At 38.5% G+C, this 25,404-nt stretch overlaps 1 protein-coding gene across 4 annotated transcripts in view; it reads left to right on the top strand.

Annotated features, from left to right (window-relative positions):
* Positions 1 to 7,847: 7,847 nt before the first annotated feature.
* The window catches only part of ltbp4 (latent transforming growth factor beta binding protein 4), a 129,929-nt gene continuing 112,372 nt past the window's right edge, over positions 7,848 to 25,404 (top strand). For all 4 annotated transcript variants that reach the window (XM_061972260.1, XM_061972261.1, XM_061972262.1 and 1 more), the window contains exons 1-3: positions 7,848 to 8,039; positions 22,564 to 22,628; positions 25,009 to 25,366. In XM_061972260.1, coding sequence (XP_061828244.1) covers positions 7,873 to 8,039; positions 22,564 to 22,628; positions 25,009 to 25,366 — 590 coding nt within the window. In that variant the 5' untranslated portion in view covers positions 7,848 to 7,872. The remainder of the gene's footprint in view (positions 8,040 to 22,563; positions 22,629 to 25,008; positions 25,367 to 25,404) is intronic.

The following is a 25,404-nucleotide window of genomic DNA, read 5'->3' as shown; positions in this document are numbered from 1 at the left end:
AAAAGATTCACCAACACAGATGTCCAGAATACTGTGGAATTTTGCGATGAAAACAGACTACTTAATAGCTGGCCACCATGCTGTCCCAAAATGTCCTCCACAATCCGCGACGTCACGCGCTGACGTCATCATACCGAGACGTTTTCAGCAGGATATTTCGTGCGAAATTTAAAATTGCACTTTAGTAAGCTAACCCGGCCGTATTGGCATGTGTTGCAATGTTAAGATTTCATCATTGATATATAAACTATCAGACTGCGTGGTCGGTAGTAGTGGCTTTCAGTAGGCCTTTAAATCACATTAATGCCATAGAGAGGAAAACTGTCCTTTTCCGGGCACGATAAAGTCTTAAATAAAGTCAAACACGTAGCGTTACAATAACCAGGAAGATAAAGTGTTTGTCTCACACCTAGTAATCCACTGTGGACACACCAAGACAAAAATGTAGGTTCAGTGAGCGCTGCGCGCCCCCGCAAAGGAAATACATTTTTGGCAGGCATTCACATTTTGCCATAACACACATGGGGGAAAGACCTAGGTGGAAATACAGCCAAATTAACTCCTGAACTGCCATTTTCACACACACACCTCAAACCATCTGCACGCATCCAATGCTTTCTGGTGCGCACCAGAAACTATCTCGTGCGCACCAGATACATATCTAAAAAAATAAAAATAAATAAAAAATTATAAAATACTGCCCTGCGATGAGGTGGCGACTTGTCCAGGGTGTACACCGCCTTCCGCCCGATTGTAGCTGAGATAGGCTCCAGCGCCCCCCGCGACCCCGAAGGGAATAAGCGGTAGAAAATGGATGGATGGATTAAAAAAAAAAAAATCCCCCCATGTCCCTTTAGGGGCTCCGTAGATACATGTATTTACTTTTTACTTTTTAAATTCGATCTCAATTCTGTACACTGCTGCTGGAAAATTCATTTTCCTGAGGGAACTCTCCTGAAGGAATCCATAAAGTACTATCTATCTATCTATCTATCTATCTATCTATCTATCTATCTATCTATCTATCTATCTATCTATATAATTTCAATTATATATTTAATTAGTGACACATTTAAGTAAGATTTATTTATATGCCTTTCGATCTTCCATAGTCTTGACCACCCCCATTTTATAAATCTATTTGGTTTCTCCCGCTCCCTGTTTGAATCTCCACATGGACACACCTGGTTGGTTGACGCAAAGGTACCTGCAAAGGTGATTCAAATCGTAATGCATTACGAAGAAGTGTTAGCATAGCTGGCCGTTTGATTGATTGATTGAAACTTTTATTAGTAGATTGCACAGTACAGTACATATTCCATACAATTGACCACTGAATGGTAACACCCGAATACGTTTTTCAACTTGTTTAAGTCGGGGTCCACTTAAATTGATTCATGATACAGATATATACTATCATCATAATACAGTCATCACACAAGATCATCAGAGTATATACATTGAATTATTTACAATCCGGGGGGTGGGAGGAGGAGGGTTTGGTTGGTATCAACACTTCAGTCATCAACAATTGCATCATCAGAGAAATGGACATTGAAACTTTGTGTAGGACTGACTTGGTAGGATATGCACAGCAAGTAGTGGACATAGAGAGAGATCAGAAAGCATAAGAACAAGTATATACATTTGATTATTTACAATCCAGGGAGGTGGGATGTGGTGGGGGGAGGGTGTTAGTTTAGGGTTGAAGTTACCTGGAGGTGTTCTTTTAGTGCGGTTTTGAAGGAGGATAGAGATGCCCTTTCTTTTACACCTGTTGGGAGTGCATTCCATATTGATGTGGCATAGAAGGAGAATGAGTTAAGACCTTTGTTGGATCGGAATCTGGGTTTAACGTGGTTAGTGGAGCTCCCCCTGGTGTTGTGGTTATGGTGGTCACTAGAATGCAAGTACGTGTCTCGGTTGTCAAGAATAAGCAGTGTGTGGCAGGTTTGAAAAAAAGTACAAGAGTAGTAGTAAGTGAGTAAATAGTAGTACGAGCAAGTTAAAGTACAGTACCAGAGGTGGGTAGTAACGCGCTACATTTATTCCGTTACATCTACTTGAGTAACTTTTGGTATAAATTGTACTTCTAAGAGTAGTTTTAATGCAACATACTTTTACTTTTACTTGAGTATATTTATAGAGAAGGAACGCTACTTTTACTCCGCTACTTTTACTCCGCTACTTTTACTCCGCTACTTTTACTCCGCTACTTTTACTCCGCTACTTTTACTCCGCTACTTTTACTCCGCTACTTTTACTCCGCTACTTTTATCTACATTCAGCTCGCTACTCGCTACTAATTTTTATCGATCTGTTAATGCACGCTTTGTTTGTTTTGGTCTGTCAGACAGACCTTCAAAGTGCCTGCCTTACTGGTGACGTTTCACTTCGTTCCACCAATCAGATGCAGTCACTGGTGACGTTGGACCAATCAAACAGAGCCAGGCGGTCACATGACCTGACTTAAACAAGTTGAAAAACTTATTGGGGTGTTACCATTTAGTGGTCAATCGTACGGAATATGTACTGTACTGTGCAATCTACTAATAAAAGTTTCAATCAATCAATCAATCAAAAGTGTGAAGGAAAAAAGACCCTTTTTTAATTCAACCGTACATCCCGTCAAAAGCCTAAAGACTGACTGCACAGTTCCTGTCTTCACAATAAAAGTGCCGCTCCATCGCGCTTGCGCTTTCAAAATAAGAGTCTCCGAAAGCCAGCACAAACAAGCTAGCAAGCTAGCAAGCGACGGAGTTTGCCGCCAATGTATTTCTTGTAAAGTGTATAAAAACGAATATGGAAGCTGGACAAATAAGAAGCCAAAAACCAACCACTTTCATGTGGTATTAGACAGAAAGGTGGAACTTTTTTTCTCCTCCATTTGAAAACGTGGACGTTATCATCACAACTGTCTGATTACAATCAATGCAAGTCATCAGAATCAGGTAATACACCAACTTATATTCTTGTCTTCATGAAAGAAAGGAATCTATATGTTAAACATGCATGTATATTCATTAAAACACCTTTAACATGTAAACAAAAACAGCAAAATAAATACATATAAATTATATACTGTATATATCAATGTATGTATATATATATATATATATATATATATATATATATATATATATATATATGTGTATATATATATATATATATATATGTGTGTGTATATGTTACTCATCAGTTACTCAGTACTTGAGTAGCTTTTTCACAACATACTTTTTACTTTTACTCAAGTAAATATTTGGGTGACTACTCCTTACTTTTACTTGAGTAATAAATCTCTAAAGTAACAGTACTCTTACTTGAGTACAATTTCTGGCTACTCTACCCACCTCTGGTGTTAGTCTAGGGTTGAAGTGGCCTGGAGGTGTTCCTTTAGTGCGGTTTTGAAGGAGGATAGAGATGCACTTTCTTTTACACCTGTTGGGAGTGCATTCCACATTGATGTGGCATAGAAAGAGAATGAGTTAAGACCTTTGTTGGATCGGAATCTGGGTTTAACGTGGTTAGTGGAGCTCCCCCCTGGTGTCCCTCTGCCCCTCCATGTTCGAACTGCTCCCACAGTGGAGTGTTTTAAGTCTCGTCTTAAGACCCACTTTTATTCTCTGGCTTTTAACACTACGTGAGTTGTGTGGTCCTCTGTTGTCCTCTGTGTTTTTAAAATTTTGCTTTTGCTTTCTATTTACTGTTTTAATTGGTTTTACCCTTTGAAATTGTTTTTAATCACATTTATTTTATATTGTTTTTAATTGTGTTTAATATTGTTGTGCAGCACTTTGGAAACATTTTGTTGTTTAAATGTGCTATATAAATAAAGTGGATTGGATTGGATTGATTGGTTATGGCGGTCACTAGAATGCAAGTACGTGTCTCGGTTGTCAAGAATAAGCAGTGTGTGGCAGGTTTTAAAAAAAAGTACAAGAGTAGTAGTAAGTTTTGATTGATTGATTGAAACATTTATTAGTAGATTGCACAGTGAAGTACATATTCCGTACAATTGACCACTGAATGGTAACACCCGAATACGTTTTTCTACTTGTTTAAGTCGGGGTCCACTTAAATTGATTCATGATACAGATATATACTATCATCATAATACAGTCATCACACAAGATAATCATCACAGTATATAAATTGAATTATTTACATTATTTACAATCCGGGGTGTGGGATATGGAAGGGGGGGGGGGGTTAAGTTTGGTTGATATCAACACTTCAGTCATCAACAATTGCATCATCAGAGAAATGGACATTGAAACAGTGTAGGACTGACTTGGTAGGATATGTACAGCAAGTAGTGGACACAGAGAGAGAGATCAGAAATTATAAGAAAAAGTGACTACATTTGATTGTTTACATTTGATTACATTTGATACAAGTGAGTAAATAGCATACTTGCCAACCTTGGGACCTCCGATTTCGGGAGGTGTGTGTGGGGGTGGGGGGGCGTGGTTAAGAGGGGAGGAGTATATTGACAGCTAGAATTCACCAAGTCAAGTATTTCATACATACCGTATTTTCCGCACTATAAGGCGCACCGGATTATAAGGCGCACCTTCAATGAATGGCCTATTTTAAAACTTTGTTCATATATAAGGCGCACCGCATTATAAGGCGTATAGAATAGAAGCTACAGTAGAGGCTGGGGTTACGTTATGCATCCCGTAGTTGCGAGACCTGTTGTGGCTCAATATTGGTCCATATATAAGGTGCACTGGATTATAAGGCGCACTGTCAGCTTTTGAGAAAATTAAGAGGTTTTTAGGTGCGCCTTATAGTGCGGAAAATACGGTATATATATATACATATATATATATTAGAGATGCGCGGTTTGCGGGCACAACCGCGGAGTCCGCGGATTATCCGCGGATCGGGCGGATGAAATTTAAAAAAATTAGATTTTATCCGCGGGTCGGGTCGGGTCGGGTCGGGCGGTTGAAATAAAAGAGAATTAGATTTTAAATAGATTCAGGCGGGTGGCAGTTAAACCAATTCGGAAATATATATACATAGTTAAATGTTGTTACCCACATACGAAAAACGAGCAGGCACCTGCTGCATATGCCACAACAGAAGAAAAAAAAGAAAAAGAGATGGACACTTTTACAGAGCGGAGAAGGCCCCCGACGCCTCGCCGGGGTCCGGGACCGAGGCCCCTTCCCCCGAGAGGGCCCCACCGGGAGCCGTAGCTGAGGCGATCCGCGAGAAGGGCCCGACGCACGTCCAGGGTCACCACCGCGCCCACCGCACCGACACCCCGCCTCGTCCGCCTTCGCCGCGGCCGGCGTCACGCGCAGCAGGTAAGCAGCTTACCTGCCCGCCACCCCCGTGGCCGGGGGCTCGTAACAGGGGTCACTCCGCGCGCAGTGCGCTCACGAAAGGGGTGGGGCTCACCCTGGTTGATATAGACAGCAGGACGGTGGCCATGGACGTCGGAACCCGCTAAGGAGTGTGTAACAACCCACCTGCCGAATCAACTAGCCCTGAAAATGGATGGCGCTGGAGCGTCGGGCCCATACCCGGCCGTCGCCGGCAGCGAGACGCGCTTGGAGGTGCGCTCAGCGCGGCTCCCATATGATTGCGCACTGGTGTGCGTCTGGGTCGTGACAGCGTGGCACGCGAATGTCTGTGCTGCATTGGATCAGTCTCCTTTCTTTAACAGGCAAAAGCTTTATAACCTCACTAATGCCTTGCATCGTCTATATTAGATATATAACAACGGGCGGGTGCGGGCGGTTGGCGGGCGGGTGCGGTTCTGATCAAATGTTACATCGGGTGGATGGCGGATGGTTGACGACTTTCTGATGCGGTTGCGGATTAAATAATTGCCTATCCGCGCATCTCTAATATATATATATATATATATATATATATATATATCTACATCCTGAAAATATGCAAACAAAACTGTGTTTGGATAATTGATACTTCAAACTTGCATAAATAAATCTTAAGGAATATAACATAACTTGGCTTCTAAGAGCTTCAAAATGTAATAAATAAAATGCTAAAGTTGTTGATAAACGAGCAATTATTTTAATAATTAAATATGGTCATTTTAAATGAATTATTATGATCATTTAAAATTAATTATTTCAAATGTGTTTATTTTAATGTATAATTCTATGGCTGGATGTAATAAGGAGTCAGAAAAAATACAAATAAAAACACAATTTTGATGTTTTTAGCAAAATATAGTAAACATTTTTTTTTTTGTAATTAATAAATGTATTTATTTTTAGGTAAGATAAACATAATAATACAATTTATCTCTAGTCTGGATGATTTAGTTCTTGTCACCCTGTTGTCCTCCTGTCATAAAAAAAAAGGCTGTCCTCACTCAGGTCCGCATGGCCTCCAGCTCCGGCTGAAAATCGGGAGATTTTCGGGAGAATATTTGTCCCGGGAGGTTTTCGGGAGAGGCGCTGAATTTCGGGAGTCTCCCGGAAAATTCGGGTGGGTTGGCAAATATGTTAGTGGAGCTCCCCCTGGTGTTGTGGTTATGGCGGTCACTAGAATGCAAATACGTGTCTCGGTTGTCAAGAATAAGCAGTGTGCGGCAGGTTTTAAAAAAAAGTAGAAGAGTAGTAGTAAGTGAGTAAATAGTAGTACGAGCAGGCCCGGCCCTAACCAATCTGGCGCCCTAGGCAAGATTTTAGGTGGCGCCCCCCCACATCGGCAGTGAAGTGTATATACTCACAAGAAACCGAATAGCTTTGTCTTTGACCTTTTTTTTTTTTTTACTTACAACTATACCTAATATATAAAGGGGTGGAAAAGTGACTATTACCTGCAGGGCAAACATTAGCTAACCAGAAGGCAATAACAATGTAAACAAAAAACACCTGCTTAAAAGATCTAATACAAATGTCCCTGAGGAATGTAAGGTGGGAGTACTGTAATTACCTAACGTTACATTATTATTTTCCATAACAATTTAGCCCCCTCCACAATATTAACCCGACGTTAAAACAGAACTAGCTATTTATTGATTAGCAATTGCCGAATCATGTAACATTAGCTTAATGCTAAAAAGCCAGGTTACTATCACATTCTGTAACAGACAAATAATTTCATGTAGGCTAACGTTACCTACCTGCTACCTCTGTCTTTTCTCGTTTCTCCTCCTCTTCTTTTCTCCTTTTTCTTCCCTGGGCACCTGACAGTTTTGGCCGTTTTGACATCTTGTGTTGATTTTTTGATGTGGTGACGTCCAAAAAGAGTCATGATACGGGAAGGGAGGGGGCGCGGGGGGGGGGGGGGGGGGGGGCGAAATGTTGTAACAAATAATATTTCTATTAAATAGGCTTTACTTTGCATTTTAATTAACGTGGGTGGGTTTTTTTTGTATTTAGAAATAATAATACCAACTTTTTTTTTTTCTTTTTTTTTTTTTCCAACATTTGTGGCACTGGCGTGGCGCCCCCTGATGGACGGCGCCCTTAGCATTTGCCTATGCCACGGACCGGCCCTGAGTACGAGCAAGTTAAAGTACAGTACTGCTGCAAGAACAAGTCGGCGTTATGTCTCCTCCCAGTGGCGTTGAGCTGTCATTACAAGGCAAAGCCAAGCAGGTGCACGCTCACACGCACATCTTCCCTGAACCAATCAGGACTGCTCATTACGTTCAAGTAAATTACAACCCCTATTTTTTTTACCTTTTTAATGCGGTTTTGAGGGCGCGTCACGTGACGGCTGAATAACGGTTCCCTATTGGCCGATCTGATCTTGGCCTCACTTAGCGGATTGTTGTGGATCTCCCACTCTTTGCTCGGCCCGGCGAGCACGCGCACGCGCCCACGTCCACTCTCATGCTTTTCTCACACGAACTCACTTGTTCCTAAGAATCTCGCCATGCGCGTCCACCTGCTCTGCCTGTGGCTCGTCGGCGTGCATGCGTCCCGGGAGGACCGAGGAGGGCACCGGGAGGGTGGCCAGCGTGGCGCCGGGCTGCAGGCACGGAGTCCGGATGAGGTGAGGGGGGCCGCCGGGCAGCTCCCAGGGAGAGCCGCCCAGGCAGGGTGAGATTTGACACTTTTTATTCTCACTTTTTGTCGTTTTTGGAACACTAAAACTACCACTACTACTAACCCTTGATAAATGTTTGTATGTTTTTATAGTATTTTGTGTGTAGTTTCTAGAAAGTATAAATGAATGGCAATTATAGTTTATCATGGAGAAAACAATGTGAAATAGATACAAATGATGAATGAAATGTAAAAACAAACACTTTACCTTTATACCGTTGATATTGATTTTTATTTTTTTTATTTAAAGTGTAAAGACACACATTTTTAATCAGGCTTTTACCGATCTCGTTAAGCCAAGGGGTCTCAAACTCAATTTACCTGGGGGCCACTGGGTGCAGAAACTGGGTGAGGCTGGGCCGCAAGGAAAGATTTTTGAAAAAAATGTAACATGCATTTTTTTTAATGAATTCACCTTCTTTGAATGGCTATGCCGCCCTAGCAACATACTTGCCAACTAGGGATGTCCGATAATGGCTTTTTGCCGATATCCGATATTCCGATATTGTCCAACTCTTTAATTACCGATACTGATATCAACCGATATATATACAGTCGTGGAATTAACACATTATTATACCTAATTTGGACAACCAGGTATGGTGAAGATAAGGTACTTTAAAAAATAAAATAAAATAAGATAAATAAATTAAAAACATTTTATTGAATAAAAAAGAAAGTAAAACAATATAAAAACAGTTACATAGAAACTAGTAATTAATGAAAATTAGTATAATTAACTGTTAAATGTTAGTACTATTAGTGGACCAGCAGCACAGACTGTATCCCTTGCAGACTGTATTGATATATATTGATATATAATGTAGGAACCAGAATATTAATAACAGAAAGAAACAACCCTTTTGTGTGAATAAGTGTAATTGGGGGAGGGAGTTTTTTTGGGTTGGTGCACTAATTGTAAGTGTATCTTGTGTTTTTTATGTTGATTTAATAAAAAAAAATAAAAAACTAAAAGAAAAAACCATACCGATAATGAAAAAAACGATACCGATAATTTCCGATATTACATTTTAACGCATTTATCGGCCGATATTGTCGGACATCTCTATTGCCAACCCTCCCGATTTTTCCAGGAGACTCCCGAATTTCAGTGCCCCTCCCGACAATCTCTTGGGGTAACCATTGTACCGAATTTGTCCCGATTTTAACCCGGACAACAATATTAAGGGCGTGCCGTGATGGCACTGCCTTTAACGTCCTCTACAACATGGCGTCACGTCCGCTTTACCCTAACCCTAACCCTAACCCTAACCCTAACCCTAACCCTAATCTTAATCTTAACCCTAACCCTAACCCTAACCCTAATCTTAACCCTAACCCTAACCCTAACCCTAAAAAAAAATGTTAATTGTTAAATTGTTTAAAAAAATTAAAAACAATTAAAATTGTTTTAAATTGTTTTAAAAATTTAAAAAAATTTAAAAAAAATTGTTAACTTTTTTATTTTATTTAAAAAAAAATTAAAACATTTTTTTTTAAATTTTTTAAAATAATTTAAAAAAATAAAAAAATAATTTTTTTTTTTTAAATTTAAAATTTTTTAAAAAAATTTAAAAAAATTAAAAGAAATTAAAAAAAATTAAAAAAAATTAAAAAAAATTTAAATTTTTTTTAAAAAATTTAAAAAAAATTAAAAAAAATTAAAAATAAAAAAATTGAAAAAAAAAAAAAAAATTAAAAAAAGTAAAAAAAAGTAAAAAAATATTTACAAATAAAAAAATAAAATAAAATTAAAAAAAATAATTTAAAAACATTTTTTTAAAATTAAAAAAATTTGAAAATCATTTTTTACCTTGAAAAAAAATGTTTACCTTGAAAAAAGAAATGTACCTTGAAATTTTGTTTTACCTTGAAAATCATTTTTAACCTTGAAAAAACAATTTTACCTTGAAAATTTTTTTTTACCTTGAAAATCATTTGTTTACCTTGAAAATCATTTTTAAACTTGAAAAAAAATTTTTACCTTGCAAATTTTTTTTTACCTTGAAAATAATTTCTTTACCTTGAAAATCATTTTTAACCTTGAAAAAAAATTTTACCTTGAAAATTTTTTTTTACCTTGAAAGTCATGTTTTAACTTAAAACATTTTTTAAAAATATTTTTTAATTTTTAATTTTTTTTTTTTAATTTTTGTAAAAAAAATTTAAAAATTTTAAAAAATGTTTAATTTGTTTTTAATTTTTAAAATGTTTTAATTTTTTTTTTTTTTTTTAATTTTTTTTTAAAAAAATTTAAATTTAAAAAATTAAAAATTTTTTTTTTTTAAATTTAAAAATTTTTAACATTTTTTTTAACTTTTTTTAACTTTTTTTAACTTTTTTTAACTTTTTTAAACTTTTTTAAACTTTTTTTTAACTTTTTTTTAACTTTTAAACTTTTTTTAACTTTAAAAAAAATGTTTTACCCTAACCCTAACCAAACAGGGTGTCAGTCACATGTTGTATGAGGCTTCTGCAGACACACGTAAGTGATTGCAAGACATACTTGATCAACAGCCATACAGGTCACACTGAGGGGGGCCGTATAAACAACTTTATCACTGTTACAAATATGCGCCACACTGTGAACCCACACCAAACAAGAATGACAAACACATTTCGGAAGAACATCCGCACCGTAACACAACATAAACACAACAGAACAAATACCCAGCACACCTTGCAGCACTAACTCTTCCGGGGGGGGGGGGGGGGGCGCCGCGCAGCTCCCAGGGAGAGCCGCCCAGGCAGGGTGAGATTTGACACTTTTTAATTCTCACTCTTTGTCGTTTTTGGAACACTAAAACTACCACTACTACTAACCCTTGATAAATGTTTGTATGTTTTTATAGTATTTTGGGTGTAGTTTCTAGAAAGTATAAATGAATGGCAGCTTCTGTGTAAAGTCATATAATAGGCCAATAATAATACAATAGTGCCTCAGATTTTGTTTGTAACCCATTCAAAAACAAATCATATGTAAACGTAAAAGACAGTTAATCCATTCCAATATGAACACAAACCCATTTTATTGAGTATAATTATAGTTTATCATGGAGAAAACAATGTGAAATAGATATAAATGATGAATGAAATGTAAAAACAAACACTTTACCTTTATACCGTTGATATTGATTTTTATTTTTTTTATTTAAAGTGTAAAGACACACATTTTTAATCAGGCTTTTACCGATCTCGTTAAGCCAAGGGGTCTCAAACTCAATTTACCTGGGGGGCCACTGGATGCAGAAACTGGGTGAGGCTGGGCCGCAAGAAAAGATTTCTGGAAAAAATCCAACATGCATTTTTTTAATGAATTCACCTTCTTTGAATGGCTATCCCGCCCTAGCAACATACTTGCCAACTAGGGATGTCCGATAATGGCTTTTTGCCGATATCCGATATTCCGATATTGTCCAACTCTTTAATTACCGATACCGATATCAACCGATATATACAGTCGTGGAATTAACACATTATTATGCCTAATTTGGACAACCAGGTATGGTGAAGATAAGGTACTTTAAAAAAAATAAAATAAAAAATAAAAATAAGATAAATAAATTAAAAACATTTTATTGAATAAAAAAGAAAGTAAAACAATATAAAAACAGTTACATAGAAACTAGTAATTAATGAAAATTAGTAAAATTAACTGTTAAATGTTAGTACTATTAGTGGACCAGCAGCACAGACTGTATCCCTTGCAGACTGTATTGATATATATTGATATATAATGTAGGAACCAGAATATTAATAACAGAAAGAAACAACCCTTTTGTGTGAATGAGTGTAAATGGGGGAGGAAGTTTTTTTGGGTTGGTGCACTAATTGTAAGTGTATCTTGTGTTTTTTATGTTGATTTAATAAAAAAATAAAAAAATAAAATAAAAGAAAAAACCATACCGATAATGAAAAAAACGATACCGATAATTTCCGATATTACATTTTAACGCATTTATCGGCCGATATTGTCGGACATCTCTATTGCCAACCCTCCCGATTTTTCCAGGAGACTCCCGAATTTCAGTGCCCCTCCCGACAATCTCTTGGGGTAACCATTGTACCGAATTTGTCCCGATTTTAACCCGGACAACAATATTAAGGGCGTGCCGTGATGGCACTGCCTTTAACGTCCTCTACAACATGGCGTCACGTCCGCTTTACCCTAACCCTAACCCTAACCCTAACCTTAACCCTAACCCTAACCCTAACCCTAATCTTAACCCTAACCCTAAAAAAAAATGTTAATTGTTAAAATTGTTTAAAAAAATTGAAAACAATTAAAATTGTTTTAAATTGTTTTAAAAATTTAAAAAAAATTAAAAAAATTGTTAATTTTTTTATTTTATTTTTAAAAAAATTAAAAAAAATTTTTTTAAATTTTTTAAAATAATTAAAAAAAATAAAATTAAATTAAAAAAAATTAAAAAATTAAAAAAAATTCAAAAAAATTCAAAAAAATTAAAAAAAATTAAAAAAAATTAAAAAAAATTAAAAAAAATTCAAAAAAATTAAAAAAAAAAAAAAAAAATTAAAAAAAATTAAAAAAATATATAAAAAAATTGAAAAAAAAGAAAAAAAATTAAAAAAAGTAAAAAAAAGTAAAAAAATATTTACAAATAAAAAAATAAAATAAAATAAAAAAAAATAATTTAAAAACATTTTTTAAAAATTAAAAAAATTTGAAAATCATTTTTTACCTTGAAAAAAAATGTTTACCTTGAAAAAAAAAAATGTACCTTGAAATTTTGTTTTACCTTGAAAATCATTTTTAACCTTGAAAAAACAATTTTACCTTGAACATTTTTTTTTACCTTGAAAATCATTTGTTTACCTTGAAAATCATTTTTAAACTTGAAAAAAATTTTTACCTTGCAAATTTTTTTTTACCTTGAAAATCATTTCTTTACCTTGAAAATCATTTCTTTACCTTGAAAATCATGTTTAACCTTGAAAAAAAAATTTTACCTTGAAAATTTTTTTTTACCTTGAAAATAATTTTTTACCTTGAAAGTCATGTATTAACTTAAAACATTTTTTTAAAATATTTTTAAATTTTTTATTTTTTTTTTTTTTTGTAAACATTTTTAAAATTTTTAAAAAAATGTTTAATTTGTTTTTTAATTTTTAAAATGTTTAAAAATTTTTTTTTTTTTTTTTTTTTTTTTAATTTATACATTTTTAAAAAATTTTTTAAATATTTTAAAAAATTTTTTTAAATATTTTTAAAAAAATTTAAATTTTTTTAACATTTTTTTAAACTTTTTAAAACTTTTTAAAACTTTTTTAAAACTTTTTTTAACTTTAAAAAAAATGTTTTACCCTAACCCTAACCAAACAGCGTGTCAGTCACATGTTGTATGAGGCTTCTGCAGACACACGTAAGTGATTGCAAGACATACTTGATCAACAGCCATACAGGTCACACTGAGGGTGGCCGTATAAACAACTTTATCACTGTTACAAATATGCGCCACACTGTGAACCCACACCAAACAAGAATTACAAACACATTTCGGAAGAACATCCGCACCGTAACACAACATAAACACAACAGAACAAATACCCAGCACACCTTGCAGCACTAACTCTTCCGGGAGGGGGGGGGGGGGGGGGGTTGATGTGTATGCCCATATATGCTGTACAGAATTGTTCTCTTGTTGCCTTATTTGTTTTCCACTTTATTAAATGGATTGATTTAATGTTTGGCGCAGCCGGACCAGAACAGGAGGGGATAGAAAAAAGACAAAATAGAAGACAGAGGAGGAAATTGCGGGTGCAAGAGGGGGATAAGACAGAGAAACAACAACAAAAACAACATCAGCAAATATGATATGTACAAATATGATGCCAACAGTTATAGCAAGTAGATAGTAATAAAACAGAAATGACAATGAACATTATTACACTACAAATGGAACAATATAAATACCATTATAATGAATAATGGTAATAATTACCTCCATTATCAACAATACAATTGCTTCAAATGCAACAATACATACATGTAATGAACTCTTGAATTACAAAAAGCAGATAAATGGAGAGGAAGAAAGAGAAGCGGACTATATTTAACCTTGTAGATTGTTATAGTCATGCTATCTTTTTAGATGGCGTTAATTTTGAGTCAGTCTCCAGAGTGGACGCCTCAAAGGTGTTGTTTTTCCTCAATCCTCAGTGCCATGTTTTGTTTTTGTTATTGTCAATAGTGCTGTGTGTGTGTGTGTGTGTGTGTGTGTGTGTGTGTGTGTGTGTGTGTGTGTGTGTGTGTGTGTGTGTGTGTGTGTGTGTGTGTGTGTTAGATTGATTGATGGTTTCGGACTCCTTTTGGCCAAGACGGATGCCATCGTCGTACTTTGCTATGATTTCTTTCTTGGATTTGATCGTGTTTCTTTACATCCTTTATCCAAGTGCTCGCTTTTATTGAATACGACTGCAAAAATAATCCAACGTGGGGCCAAAGAAAGAAGCGTGCCCCAGCGCTTTGATAAAGACGGCGAGAAACGCTATTGCACTCAAGCAGGAACTACAAACCCCGTTTCCATATGAGTTGGGAAATTGTGTTGGATGTAAATATAAACGGAATACAATGATTTGCAAATCATTTTCAACCCACATTCAGTTGAATATGCTACAAAGACAACATATTTGATGTTCAAACTGATAAACATTTTTTTGTGTGCAAATAATCATTAACTTTAGAATTTGAAGTTGGGAAAGGTGGCAATAAATACTGATAAAGTTGAGGAATGCTCATCAAACACTTATTTGGAACATCCCACAGGTGAACAGGCTAATTGGGAACAGGTGGGTGCCATGATTGGGTATAAAAGTAGATTCCATGAAATGCTCAGTCATTCACAAACAAGGATGGGGCGAGGGTCACCACGTTGTCAACAAATGCGTGAGCAAATTGTTGAACAGTTTAAGAAAAACCTTTCTCAACCAGCTATTGCAAGGAATTTAGGGATTTCACCATCTACGCTCCGTAATATCATCAAAGGGTTCAGAGAATCTGGAGAAATCACTGCACGTAAGCAGCTAAGCCCGTGACCTTCGATCCCTCAGGCTGTACTGCATCAACAAATGACATTAGTGTGTAAAGGATATCACCACATGAAACACTTCAGAAACCCACTGTCAGTAACTACAGTTGGTCGCTACATCTGTAAGTGCAAGTTAAAACTCTCCTATGCAAGGCGAAAACCGTTTATCAACAACACCCAAAAACGCCGTCGGCTTCGCTTGGCCTGAGCTCATCGAAGATGGACTGATACAAAGTGGAAAAGTGTTCTGTGGTCTGACGAGTCCACATTTCAAATTGTTTTTGGAAACTGTGGACGTCAAAGAGGAAAATAACCATCCGGATTGTTATCGGCGCAAAGTGTAAAAGCCAGCATGTGTGATGGTATGGGGGTGTATTAGTGCCCAAGACATGGGTAACTTACACATCTGTGAAGGCGCCATTAATGCTGAAAGGTACATACAGGTTTTGGAGCAACATATGTTGCCATCCAAGCAACGTTACCATGGACGCCCCTGCTTATTTCAGCAAGACAATGCCAAGCCCCGTGTTACATCAACGTGGCTTCATAGTAAAAGAGTGCGGGTACTAGACTGGCCTGCCTGTAGTCCAGACCTGTCTCCCATTGAAAATGTGTGGCGCATTATGAAGCCTAAAATAGCACAAGGGAGACCCCCGGACTGTTGAACAACTTAAGCTGTACATCAAGCAAGAATGGGAAAGAATTCCACCTGAGAAGCTTCAAAAATGTGTCTCCTCAGTTCCCAAACGTTTACTGAGTGTTGTTAAAAGGAAAGGCCATGTAACACAGTGGTGAACATGCCCTTTCCCAACTACTTTGGCACGTGTTGCTGCCACGAAATTCTAAGTTAATGATTATTTGCAAAAAAAAATAAAGTTTATGAGTTTGAACATCAAATATGTTGTCTTTGTAGTGCATTCAATTGAATATGGGTTGAAAATGATTTGCAAATCATTGTATTCCGTTTATATTCACATCTAACACAATTTCCCAACTCATATGGAAACGGGGTTTGTGGTAGAAAAGTCTGACAGGAAGGTGCACCTGCTCTATGTACGGCATGAAATGAAAGCACACAGCTGCTGACAAACCATCCGATGAAATGTTTTTGACCTTGAAGGAGGCCGCATGCCAATTGGCAGCCCCTCAGGTGTGTTACCATGGTGACACCTCAGGAATGTGTCAAATTTTCAGTCGGTCAGTCAGTTGATGGACGCAATGTCCACAAACACGATTTATGCTAAACCCAGTCAACTGACTCCCCCTGTATCGTGTGTGTGCATGCGCGCGTGTGTGTGCGTGTGTGTGTGTGTGTGTGTGTGTGTGTGTGTGTGTGTGTGTGTGTGTGTGTGTGTGTGTGTTAAAACATGGAGGATGAAAGATTAGTCTTGCTGATATAACAGTCTTCAGCCACCTCATTAGTGTGCAGTCTGATGAGACATTAGATGAGGACCATCTTGGTCCTAGCAGTGTGTGTGTGTGTGTGTGTGTGTGTGTGTGTGTGTGTGCGTGTGCTATCAGGAATTAGCCTCCCCCGCTCTTGTTAGTGCAGTGACCTCATGTCAGTGAAGAATAAACATGCCCCACACCTCCGCAAAGTACCTTAAGTCCTGAAAGGTCAGTGAGGTGTTAGTGTTTTAATCTTTGTGTTGGTATGAATTTGGTCGAAAAACAGAGACGTCTGTCCACGTTATTGGCCAACACACGACAACAGGTAGCGCCATAATTACAAGTTTATTGAAGCCAATGCAGCCTGAAGAAAGTCATGTCGTCCACACCCTCATATTTCTTCAAAATGAGATATTTTACACGCGACAACACTGAGGAAAAGACGCTTGGATCCAAAGTACAGTAGTCATATATGCTACTCACAATAAATCAACACCAGAGGTGGGTAGAGTAGCCAGAAATTGTACTCAAGTAAGAGTACTGTTACTTTAGAGATTTATTACTCAAGTAAAAGTAAGGAGTAGTCACCCAAATATTTACTTGAGTAAAAGTAAAAAGTATGTTGTGAAAAAACTACTCAAGTACTGAGTAACTGATGAGTAACATACACACACATATCATATATATATATATATATATATATATATATATATATACACACACACACACATATATATATATATATATATATATATATATATATATATATATATATATATATACAGGTAAAAGCCAGTAAATTAGAATATTTTGAAAAACTTGATTTATTTCAGTAATTGCATTCAAAAGGTGTAACTTGTACATTATATTTATTCATTGCACACAGACTGATGCATTCAAATGTTTATTTCATTTAATTTTGATGATTTGAAGTGGCAACAAATGAAAATCCAAAATTCCGTGTGTCACAAAATTAGAATATTACTTAAGGCTAATACAAAAAAGGGATTTTTAGAAATGTTGGCCAACTGAAAAGTATGAAAATGAAAAATATGAGCATGTACAATACTCAATACTTGGTTGGAGCTCCTTTTGCCTCAATTACTGCGTTAATGCGGCGTGGCATGGAGTCGATGAGTTTCTGGCACTGCTCAGGTGTTATGAGAGCCCAGGTTGCTCTGATAGTGGCCTTCAACTCTTCTGCGTTTTTGGGTCTGGCATTCTGCATCTTCCTTTTCACAATACCCCATAGATTTTCTATGGGGCTAAGGTCAGGGGAGTTGGCGGGCCAATTTAGAACAGAAATACCATGGTCCGTAAACCAGGCACGGGTAGATTTTGCGCTGTGTGCAGGCGCCAAGTCCTGTTGGAACTTGAAATCTCCATCTCCATAGAGCAGGTCAGCAGCAGGAAGCATGAAGTGCTCTAAAACTTGCTGGTAGACGGCTGCGTTGACCCTGGATCTCAGGAAACAGAGTGGACCGACACCAGCAGATGACATGGCACCCCAAACCATCACCCAACCATGCAAATTTTGCATTTCCTTTGGAAATCGAGGTCCCAGAGTCTGGAGGAAGACAGGAGAGGCACAGGATCCACGTTGCCTGAAGTCTAGTGTAAAGTTTCCACCATCAGTGATGGTTTGGGGTGCCATGTCATCTGCTGGTGTCGGTCCACTCTGTTTCCTGAGATCCAGGGTCAACATATATCAGAATACATATTTAATGACCACACACCATACACCCCCCCTACACATTTCTATTACATATAAGATGGGTCAAAGTGTGTGTGTGTGGAAATTGATGTTCTGTGTACCACACACACACACACACACACACACACACACACACACACACACACACACACACACACACACACACACACACACACACACAGCAGGCCTAGACAGGAGGAGGACAGAGTGTAGGTACTGTCGGAGGCAGATATTTACATATATCCGAATTTAAATGTTACTTCTTTTGATTTCATTGTCATATTACAAAACGGCTAGTGTTTTTCTTCCAAATGTGGTCTTTTGGTTGTCTGCAAAACTGTGTGCTTAACCTTGAAGTGAGGAATGTTAGAGAGAGCGATAATAAGCATTTGTTTTGGCTAGAGAAAGATGAGTGCCTGCGACTTAAGAGGGAAGAGGGTGTTTCAGGGGGGAGACAGACCAGTTTGGCGGGGCGATAGAATGTTCTATGCTGGACTGGTCTCAAATGTATAACTGCAAAGCTTTGAAAATATACAACAAAATACCTATTCTGTCTCTGGTGGTTTTTCAACTCAGCTTTAAGTGTCGTAAAAAGCTTGGGAGCGACTTGTGACTTGAATTCCCTGGGAGGAACAACTGGTCCAAAACGCAACAGTACACAGAACATCAGAGGGTCAAATGTGCGAGAAAATGAGAGCAGACAGTGTTGACAAACAATGTTGCAACCTTGTGTGGGAACCGCAAAAGTAGAAACACAAAAGAAGAATCCCTGTGGGATGCGGAAACTGGCAGGGAAATTTTCCGTGCGACGTTCATATTGTTGTTACTCAGCCAGCGTTTGTGGGTCTGATGGACTTGTTACATTTTGTGGCTTTTAATGCCTCACAATCAAACACTTTTATGTTAAAATACTGAACAGATGTTTACCTTATCCCAATAAACATCTGTTCAATATTTTAAAATGCAACGGGTCCATCAGACCCACAAACGCTGGCTGAGTAACAACAATATGAACATTACACAAGGGTTAAGAAACTCCGGGCGGATCTCATCCACCCCCGGGGGCCTTGCCACTGAGGAGCTTTTTAACTACCTCAGCAACCTCAGCTCCGGAAATAGGAGAGCCCACCACAGATTCCCCAGGCACTGCTTCCTCATAGGAAGACGTGTTGGTGGGATTGAGGAGGTCTTCGAAGTATTCCCTCCACCGATCCACAACATCCGCAGTCGAGGTCAGCAGAACACCATCCTCACCATACACGATGTTGACAGTGCACTGCTTCCCCTTCCTGAGGCGGCGGAAGGTGGTCCAGAATCGCTTTGAAGCGATTAAAAAAAAAGCCACTAAGTAATCTGTAATTAATTTTATGGATCATTTTAATCTCACCTAAATAATGCTGAGAAAAGCTCTCACTTGAAGTATTTTCATTTAAATGCATTACATTATTGTCGCAGATCGAACGATTGATCCATAATAGCTTCATAAAGTCCCTTATTGTTTTAACAGACTTTATACCAGTGACGTGCGGTGAGGTTGATGGCTGGTGAGGCACTGACTTCATCACAGTCAGATTTACAAACATATGAACCCTAAAGAGTATCTTATTCACCATTTGATTGGCAGCAGTTAACGGGTTATGTTTAAAAGCTCATACCAGCATTCTTCCCTGCTTGGCACTCAGCATCAAGGGTTGGAATTGGGGGTTAAATCGCCAAAAATTATTCCCAGGCGCGGCGCCGCTGCTGCCCACTGCTCCCCTCACCTCCCAGGGGGTGATCAAGGGGATGGGTCAAATGCAGAGGACAAATTTCATTACACCTAGTGTGTGTGTGACAATCATTGGTACTTTAACTTTACACATACAAACTGTAGCACACAAAAAAGCACATTTAATTAAAAAAAACGTTATTATGGTCTTACCTTTACTTAGAAATTAAGTCCATGCGCCGCAACTAAAGCCCTCACTTAAACTTTCCACGTGCAAGATTGAATCTATTTAAAAAAGTGTAACCGAGGGTTTATAAATGTCGCCTATACTGTATGAAACTACAAAATAACAAACACGGAGGCTCCAGTTTACACGAGGACCACTTTATTTACCTTCTTTCAAAAACCTCCGCAACGTGACATGACTTCCGCTCTTAGCGCCTTCAAAATGAGAGCTCAAGGCATATACTGTATAACAGCGCATAACAGGAACTTAACATCACAAAGAGGAAAGCCCATAAAAATAGGTTACAAAAGTTATTTAATAAGAAGCCAAAAAGTGCAAAAACAATAATGTTCGTGTTGGAGGAGTTGTGAATTAATGTTGTTGTGGCCCTGCAGTCATTCACGACTCCTCCAACACCAACATTATTTGTTTTTGCACTTTTTGGCTTCTTATGAAATAATTTTTTAAAATAGATTCAATCTTGCACGTGGAAAGTTTAAGTGTGGGCTTTAGTTGATATAACAATTCTACGGCGGGTGTGCAGGAGGCGAGCCTCAGCCAGTGTGTCTTTTGCAGCCGTTTTATGATCGCTCAGCACAAGAAATACTTTACACACATACAGTTGTTGACAAAATACACTGTACATTATATACCTCAGCTAACTAATCTATGGAAATGTATAATATAGTTCATATAGCAATACAGTCTCACTGCACAGCAGGCCAGCAGTTAGCCGAGTCATTGCGCAATCCATGTTGAGGCACTGAGTGACGTGCCTCGACTGGCTGCTGTTCACCGCACCGTCTCTTCTCAGTATTTGAACGGCAAATGTGAAAATTCAGCGATTTTGAATAAAAATAATCTAAAACTGGTGAAGTTAAATGGAAAATAACTTTATAGTATAATCACTGGATACATATAACAATTTAATTTTTTTTTTTTTTTTTTTTTTACTTTTTTTTTCTTTCCACGGGGCCTCACCTGCCTTTAGTGACTGCACGTCACTGCTTTATACAGTCTTAGCCATTGATACTAAAATAAAAAAATCATTAGGTCCATATTGTCATGTCTGTGTAATCATGTTTTGTTTTAAGTCATGTTTTGTTTAGTTATTGGACTCTTTAGTTTCTGTCTTTTCACTCCCTTGTCTTGTTTCCATGATTACCCCATTAGTTTCACCTGTTCCACGTTTGGACTCATTGTGCACTCTTGATTGTCACCATAGCAACCCATTAGTTTTCACCTGTCACGTCACGCACCTGTTTCACGTCTTGAGTCACGCACCTGTTTTCGTTAATCATGTCTGTAGTATTTAAGTTCAGTGTTTTTCAGTTTGTCTTTCTGACGACCTCACCACATTTATGCTCTGTCCATTCTTTCCATGTCCATTCCTCAAGCAACTATTTTTGTCCAAGCCAAGTAAGTTTTTGTTCCATGTTTATAGTCTTTTTGGTTTCATAGTTTGTTCTCCGCCATTGTGCGTGTTTTTTCGTTTGTACTTTTTTGCTATACTCTTTTGGTTTCATAGTTTATTCTCCGCCACTGTGCGCGCTTTTTTTTGATATATTAATAAATCACGTACCTTAATTCCCGTCTCGCCCGTGCTAACTTTCCGTTGCATCCCGGAAAAGCAAACACCCAAGACCAAGTCATGACAGTAGGTCGTCAGACAGACAAACTGAAAAACACTGAACTTAAATACTACAGACATGATTAACGAAAACAGGTGCGGGACTCAAGACGTGAAACAGGTGCGTGACGTGACAGGTGAAAACTAATGGGTTGCTATGGTGACAATCAAGAGTGCACAATGAGTCCAAACGTGGAACAGGTGAAACTAATGGGGTAATCATGGAAACAAGACAAGGGAGTGAAAAGACAGAAACTGAAGAGTCCTATAACTAAACAAAACATGACTTAAAACAAAACATGATTACACAGACATGACACATATGAAGTTAAGACATCAAAACAGTCTGACAGGATTTTCCTGATGTTTGAGTCATTCAGTGTGTGCGTGTGCCTGGCCCCCTCCCTACAATACGAGCAGCGCACTGTGAGTAATGATTAAATCCTCAGAGAGGTCGCGTCCTCCCTCGGCCTGACGCTCCAAGTGCCACTCCCTTGGTGTGCCATGCTGAAGCCTGCGTCAACAACACATGCGAGCCGGTCACACAAACCAACAAAAGTCCAGTTTGACCCGAGCGCTTCCTGTCGCACACCACCGCGAGGTCACGCCGCCTCTCCACTTTCTCTCAATGGCACATAGTTAGCGTTGATCTGCTAATTGACTTTTCCTGGAGGCGACCGGAACGCCTTTTTGTGGAAAAAAACGTAACCAAAATCATTGTTGTCACGGAAATGATGCGTTAGTCATGACAAAGTGCATTTTGACTTCATGTTGTCATTGACCCGTGTGTGTGTGTCTCTAGGTCAGGTGCATGTGCAGACAGGTGTTGTCAGGTGCGATGGATCACAACCAACAGGTGTGTCAAACGTGAGTACTCACTTCCAAAACGCCTGTTTTCTTCATTTACTGTTTCACTCATTGGAAAAGTTTGCGTGTCTGTGTGTGTGTGTGTGTGTATACACTGCTGGTTTTATTTTATTTGATGTGACATTAAAACAACAAAAATAAAACTAAAGTACACTTCAGTTAGGTATAACAACCCGTCTGCCAAAACACACTTCAGTCACTGACCTGCTGGCACGCACACACACACACACACACACGCACGCACGCACACACACACACAGCGTGTATTAATTACAGTGTATAGACACATAGAGTGCACATTGATGCTGGTACAGTCTATGTACAGGTAAAAGCCAGTAAATTAGAATATTTTGAAAAACTTGATTTATTTCAGTAATTGCATTCAAAAGGTGTAACTTGTACATTATATTTATTCATTGCACACAGACTGATGCATTCAAATGTTTATTTCATTTAATTTTGATGATTTGAAGTGGCAACAAATGAAAATCCAAAGTTCCGTGTGTCACAAAATTAGAATATTACTTAAGGCTAATACAAAAAAGGGATTTTTAGAAATGTTGGCCAACTGAAAAGTATGAAAATGAAAAATATGAGCATGTACAATACTCAATACTTGGTTGGAGCTCCTTTTGCCTCAATTACTGCGTTAATGCGGCGTGGCATGGAGTCGATGAGTTTCTGGCACTGCTCAGGTGTTATGAGAGCCCAGGTTGCTCTGATAGTGGCCTTCAACTCTTCTGCGTTTTTGGGTCTGGCATTCTGCATCTTCCTTTTCACAATACCCCACAGATTTTCTATGGGGCTAAAGTCAGGGGAGTTGGCGGGCCAATTTAGAACAGAAATACCATGGTCCGTAAACCAGGCACGGGTAGATTTTGCGCTGTGTGCAGGCGCCAAGTCCTGTTGGAACTTGAAATCTCCATCTCCATAGAGCAGGTCAGCAGCAGGAAGCATGAAGTGCTCTAAAACTTGCTGGTAGACGGCTGCGTTGACCCTGGATCTCAGGAAACAGAGTGGACCGACACCAGCAGATGACATGGCACCCCAAACCATCACTGATGGTTTGGGTTGGTTTGGTTTGCATTTCCTTTGGAAATCGAGGTCCCAGAGTCTGGAGGAAGACAGGAGAGGCACAGGATCCACGTTGCCTGAAGTCTAGTGTAAAGTTTCCACCATCAGTGATGGTTTGGGGTGCCATGTCATCTGCTGGTGTCGGTCCACTCTGTTTCCTGAGATCCAGGGTCAACGCAGCCGTCTACCAGCAAGTTTTAGAGCACTTCATGCTTCCTGCTGCTGACCTGCTCTATGGAGATGGAGATTTCAAGTTCCAACAGGACTTGGCGCCTGTACACAGCGCAAAATCTACCCGTGCCTGGTTTACGGACCATGGTATTTCTGTTCTAAATTGGCCCGCCAACTCCCCTGACCTTAGCCCCATAGAAAATCTGTGGGGTATTGTGAAAAGGAAGATGCAGAATGCCAGACCCAAAAACGCAGAAGAGTTGAAGGCCACTATCAGAGCAACCTGGGCTCTCATAACACCTGAGCAGTGCCAGAAACTCATCGACTCCATGCCACGCCGCATTAACGCAGTAATTGAGGCAAAAGGAGCTCCAACCAAGTATTGAGTATTGTACATGCTCATATTTTTCATTTTCATACTTTTCAGTTGGCCAACATTTCTAAAAATCCCTTTTTTGTATTAGCCTTAAGTAATATTCTAATTTTGTGACACACGGAATTTTGGATTTTCATTTGTTGCCACTTCAAATCATCAAAATTAAATGAAATAAACATTTGAATGCATCAGTCTGTGTGCAATGAATAAATATAATGTACAAGTTACACCTTTTGAATGCAATTACTGAAATAAATCACGTTTTTCAAAATATTCTAATTTACTGGCTTTTACCTGTAGTCTGTAAGCCAAAATAGAGCTTAAACGGAACCCAAATTCTGAATGAGGTTTTTACGATTGAATTTTTCGTAAAAGCGGAAATAGAAGAGTGGATGGGAGAGTGAACCAGAGCCCGAAGAGATACTGGTTTAGTTGAGTTAGCCTCCATAACAAGCCATAACAGAGGGGGATTTTAAGGAAAAACGTTCAGTGTACCGGTATGTTGTAGTGTTGGTAACTTCCTTATCACTAAGTCACAACATAAGTAACGTTTATTTACACAGTGACTTCCTGTTCAGTACAAAATAGGCTTAGATAAAATATTGTCATGTCAACTGAATGCTGATGAGGCAAAAAAATCAGCACTTTTAACACTTCAGTGTGACTTCCTCTCTCTTGGTCTGTCTGGCAGGCAAACACCACTGCCCCCTAAAGGCCACTTTATTACTCACCTTTTCTTCTACTCCTCTCCTCCTGCAGGGAGGTGTCTCCCTGGTTGCCGTGGCGCTGCCTCATGTCCAAAAAGTCAGTGTGTGGTTTCGAAGGCGACGACGTCACCATCCGACATCTCAAACACAGCCCCTGTCCAGCACCTAGCCCCGCCCTCCTCCAGCGCTCCTCCAGGAGTCAAAGATCTTCAACGCTCCGCTGAAGCACCTCCTGTTGCTGGGCGTGTGAGACTCCTCGGATCTTTAGTTGAAGGTGACAAAAGAAGAAGTCTGCAGGAGGGACAGGAGGCCAAGTTCTCCGCTGAGGAACGTCCAAACTCCAGCAGAGAGAGCAGACGGTCTCAGATTGGGGACATGAAGCCTGTCGCAGCAAAGAAGACTTTTCTCAGGTGAGACTTAAATTGTGTCTTCCCACAGCCTCTTTTTG

This window comes from Nerophis lumbriciformis, linkage group LG17 (assembly GCF_033978685.3).
Source record: "Nerophis lumbriciformis linkage group LG17, RoL_Nlum_v2.1, whole genome shotgun sequence".
Taxonomy (NCBI): domain Eukaryota; kingdom Metazoa; phylum Chordata; class Actinopteri; order Syngnathiformes; family Syngnathidae; genus Nerophis; species Nerophis lumbriciformis.
The sequence above is the reverse complement of the archived record's forward strand: the minus strand, read 5'-3'. Positions and strand labels throughout refer to the sequence as shown.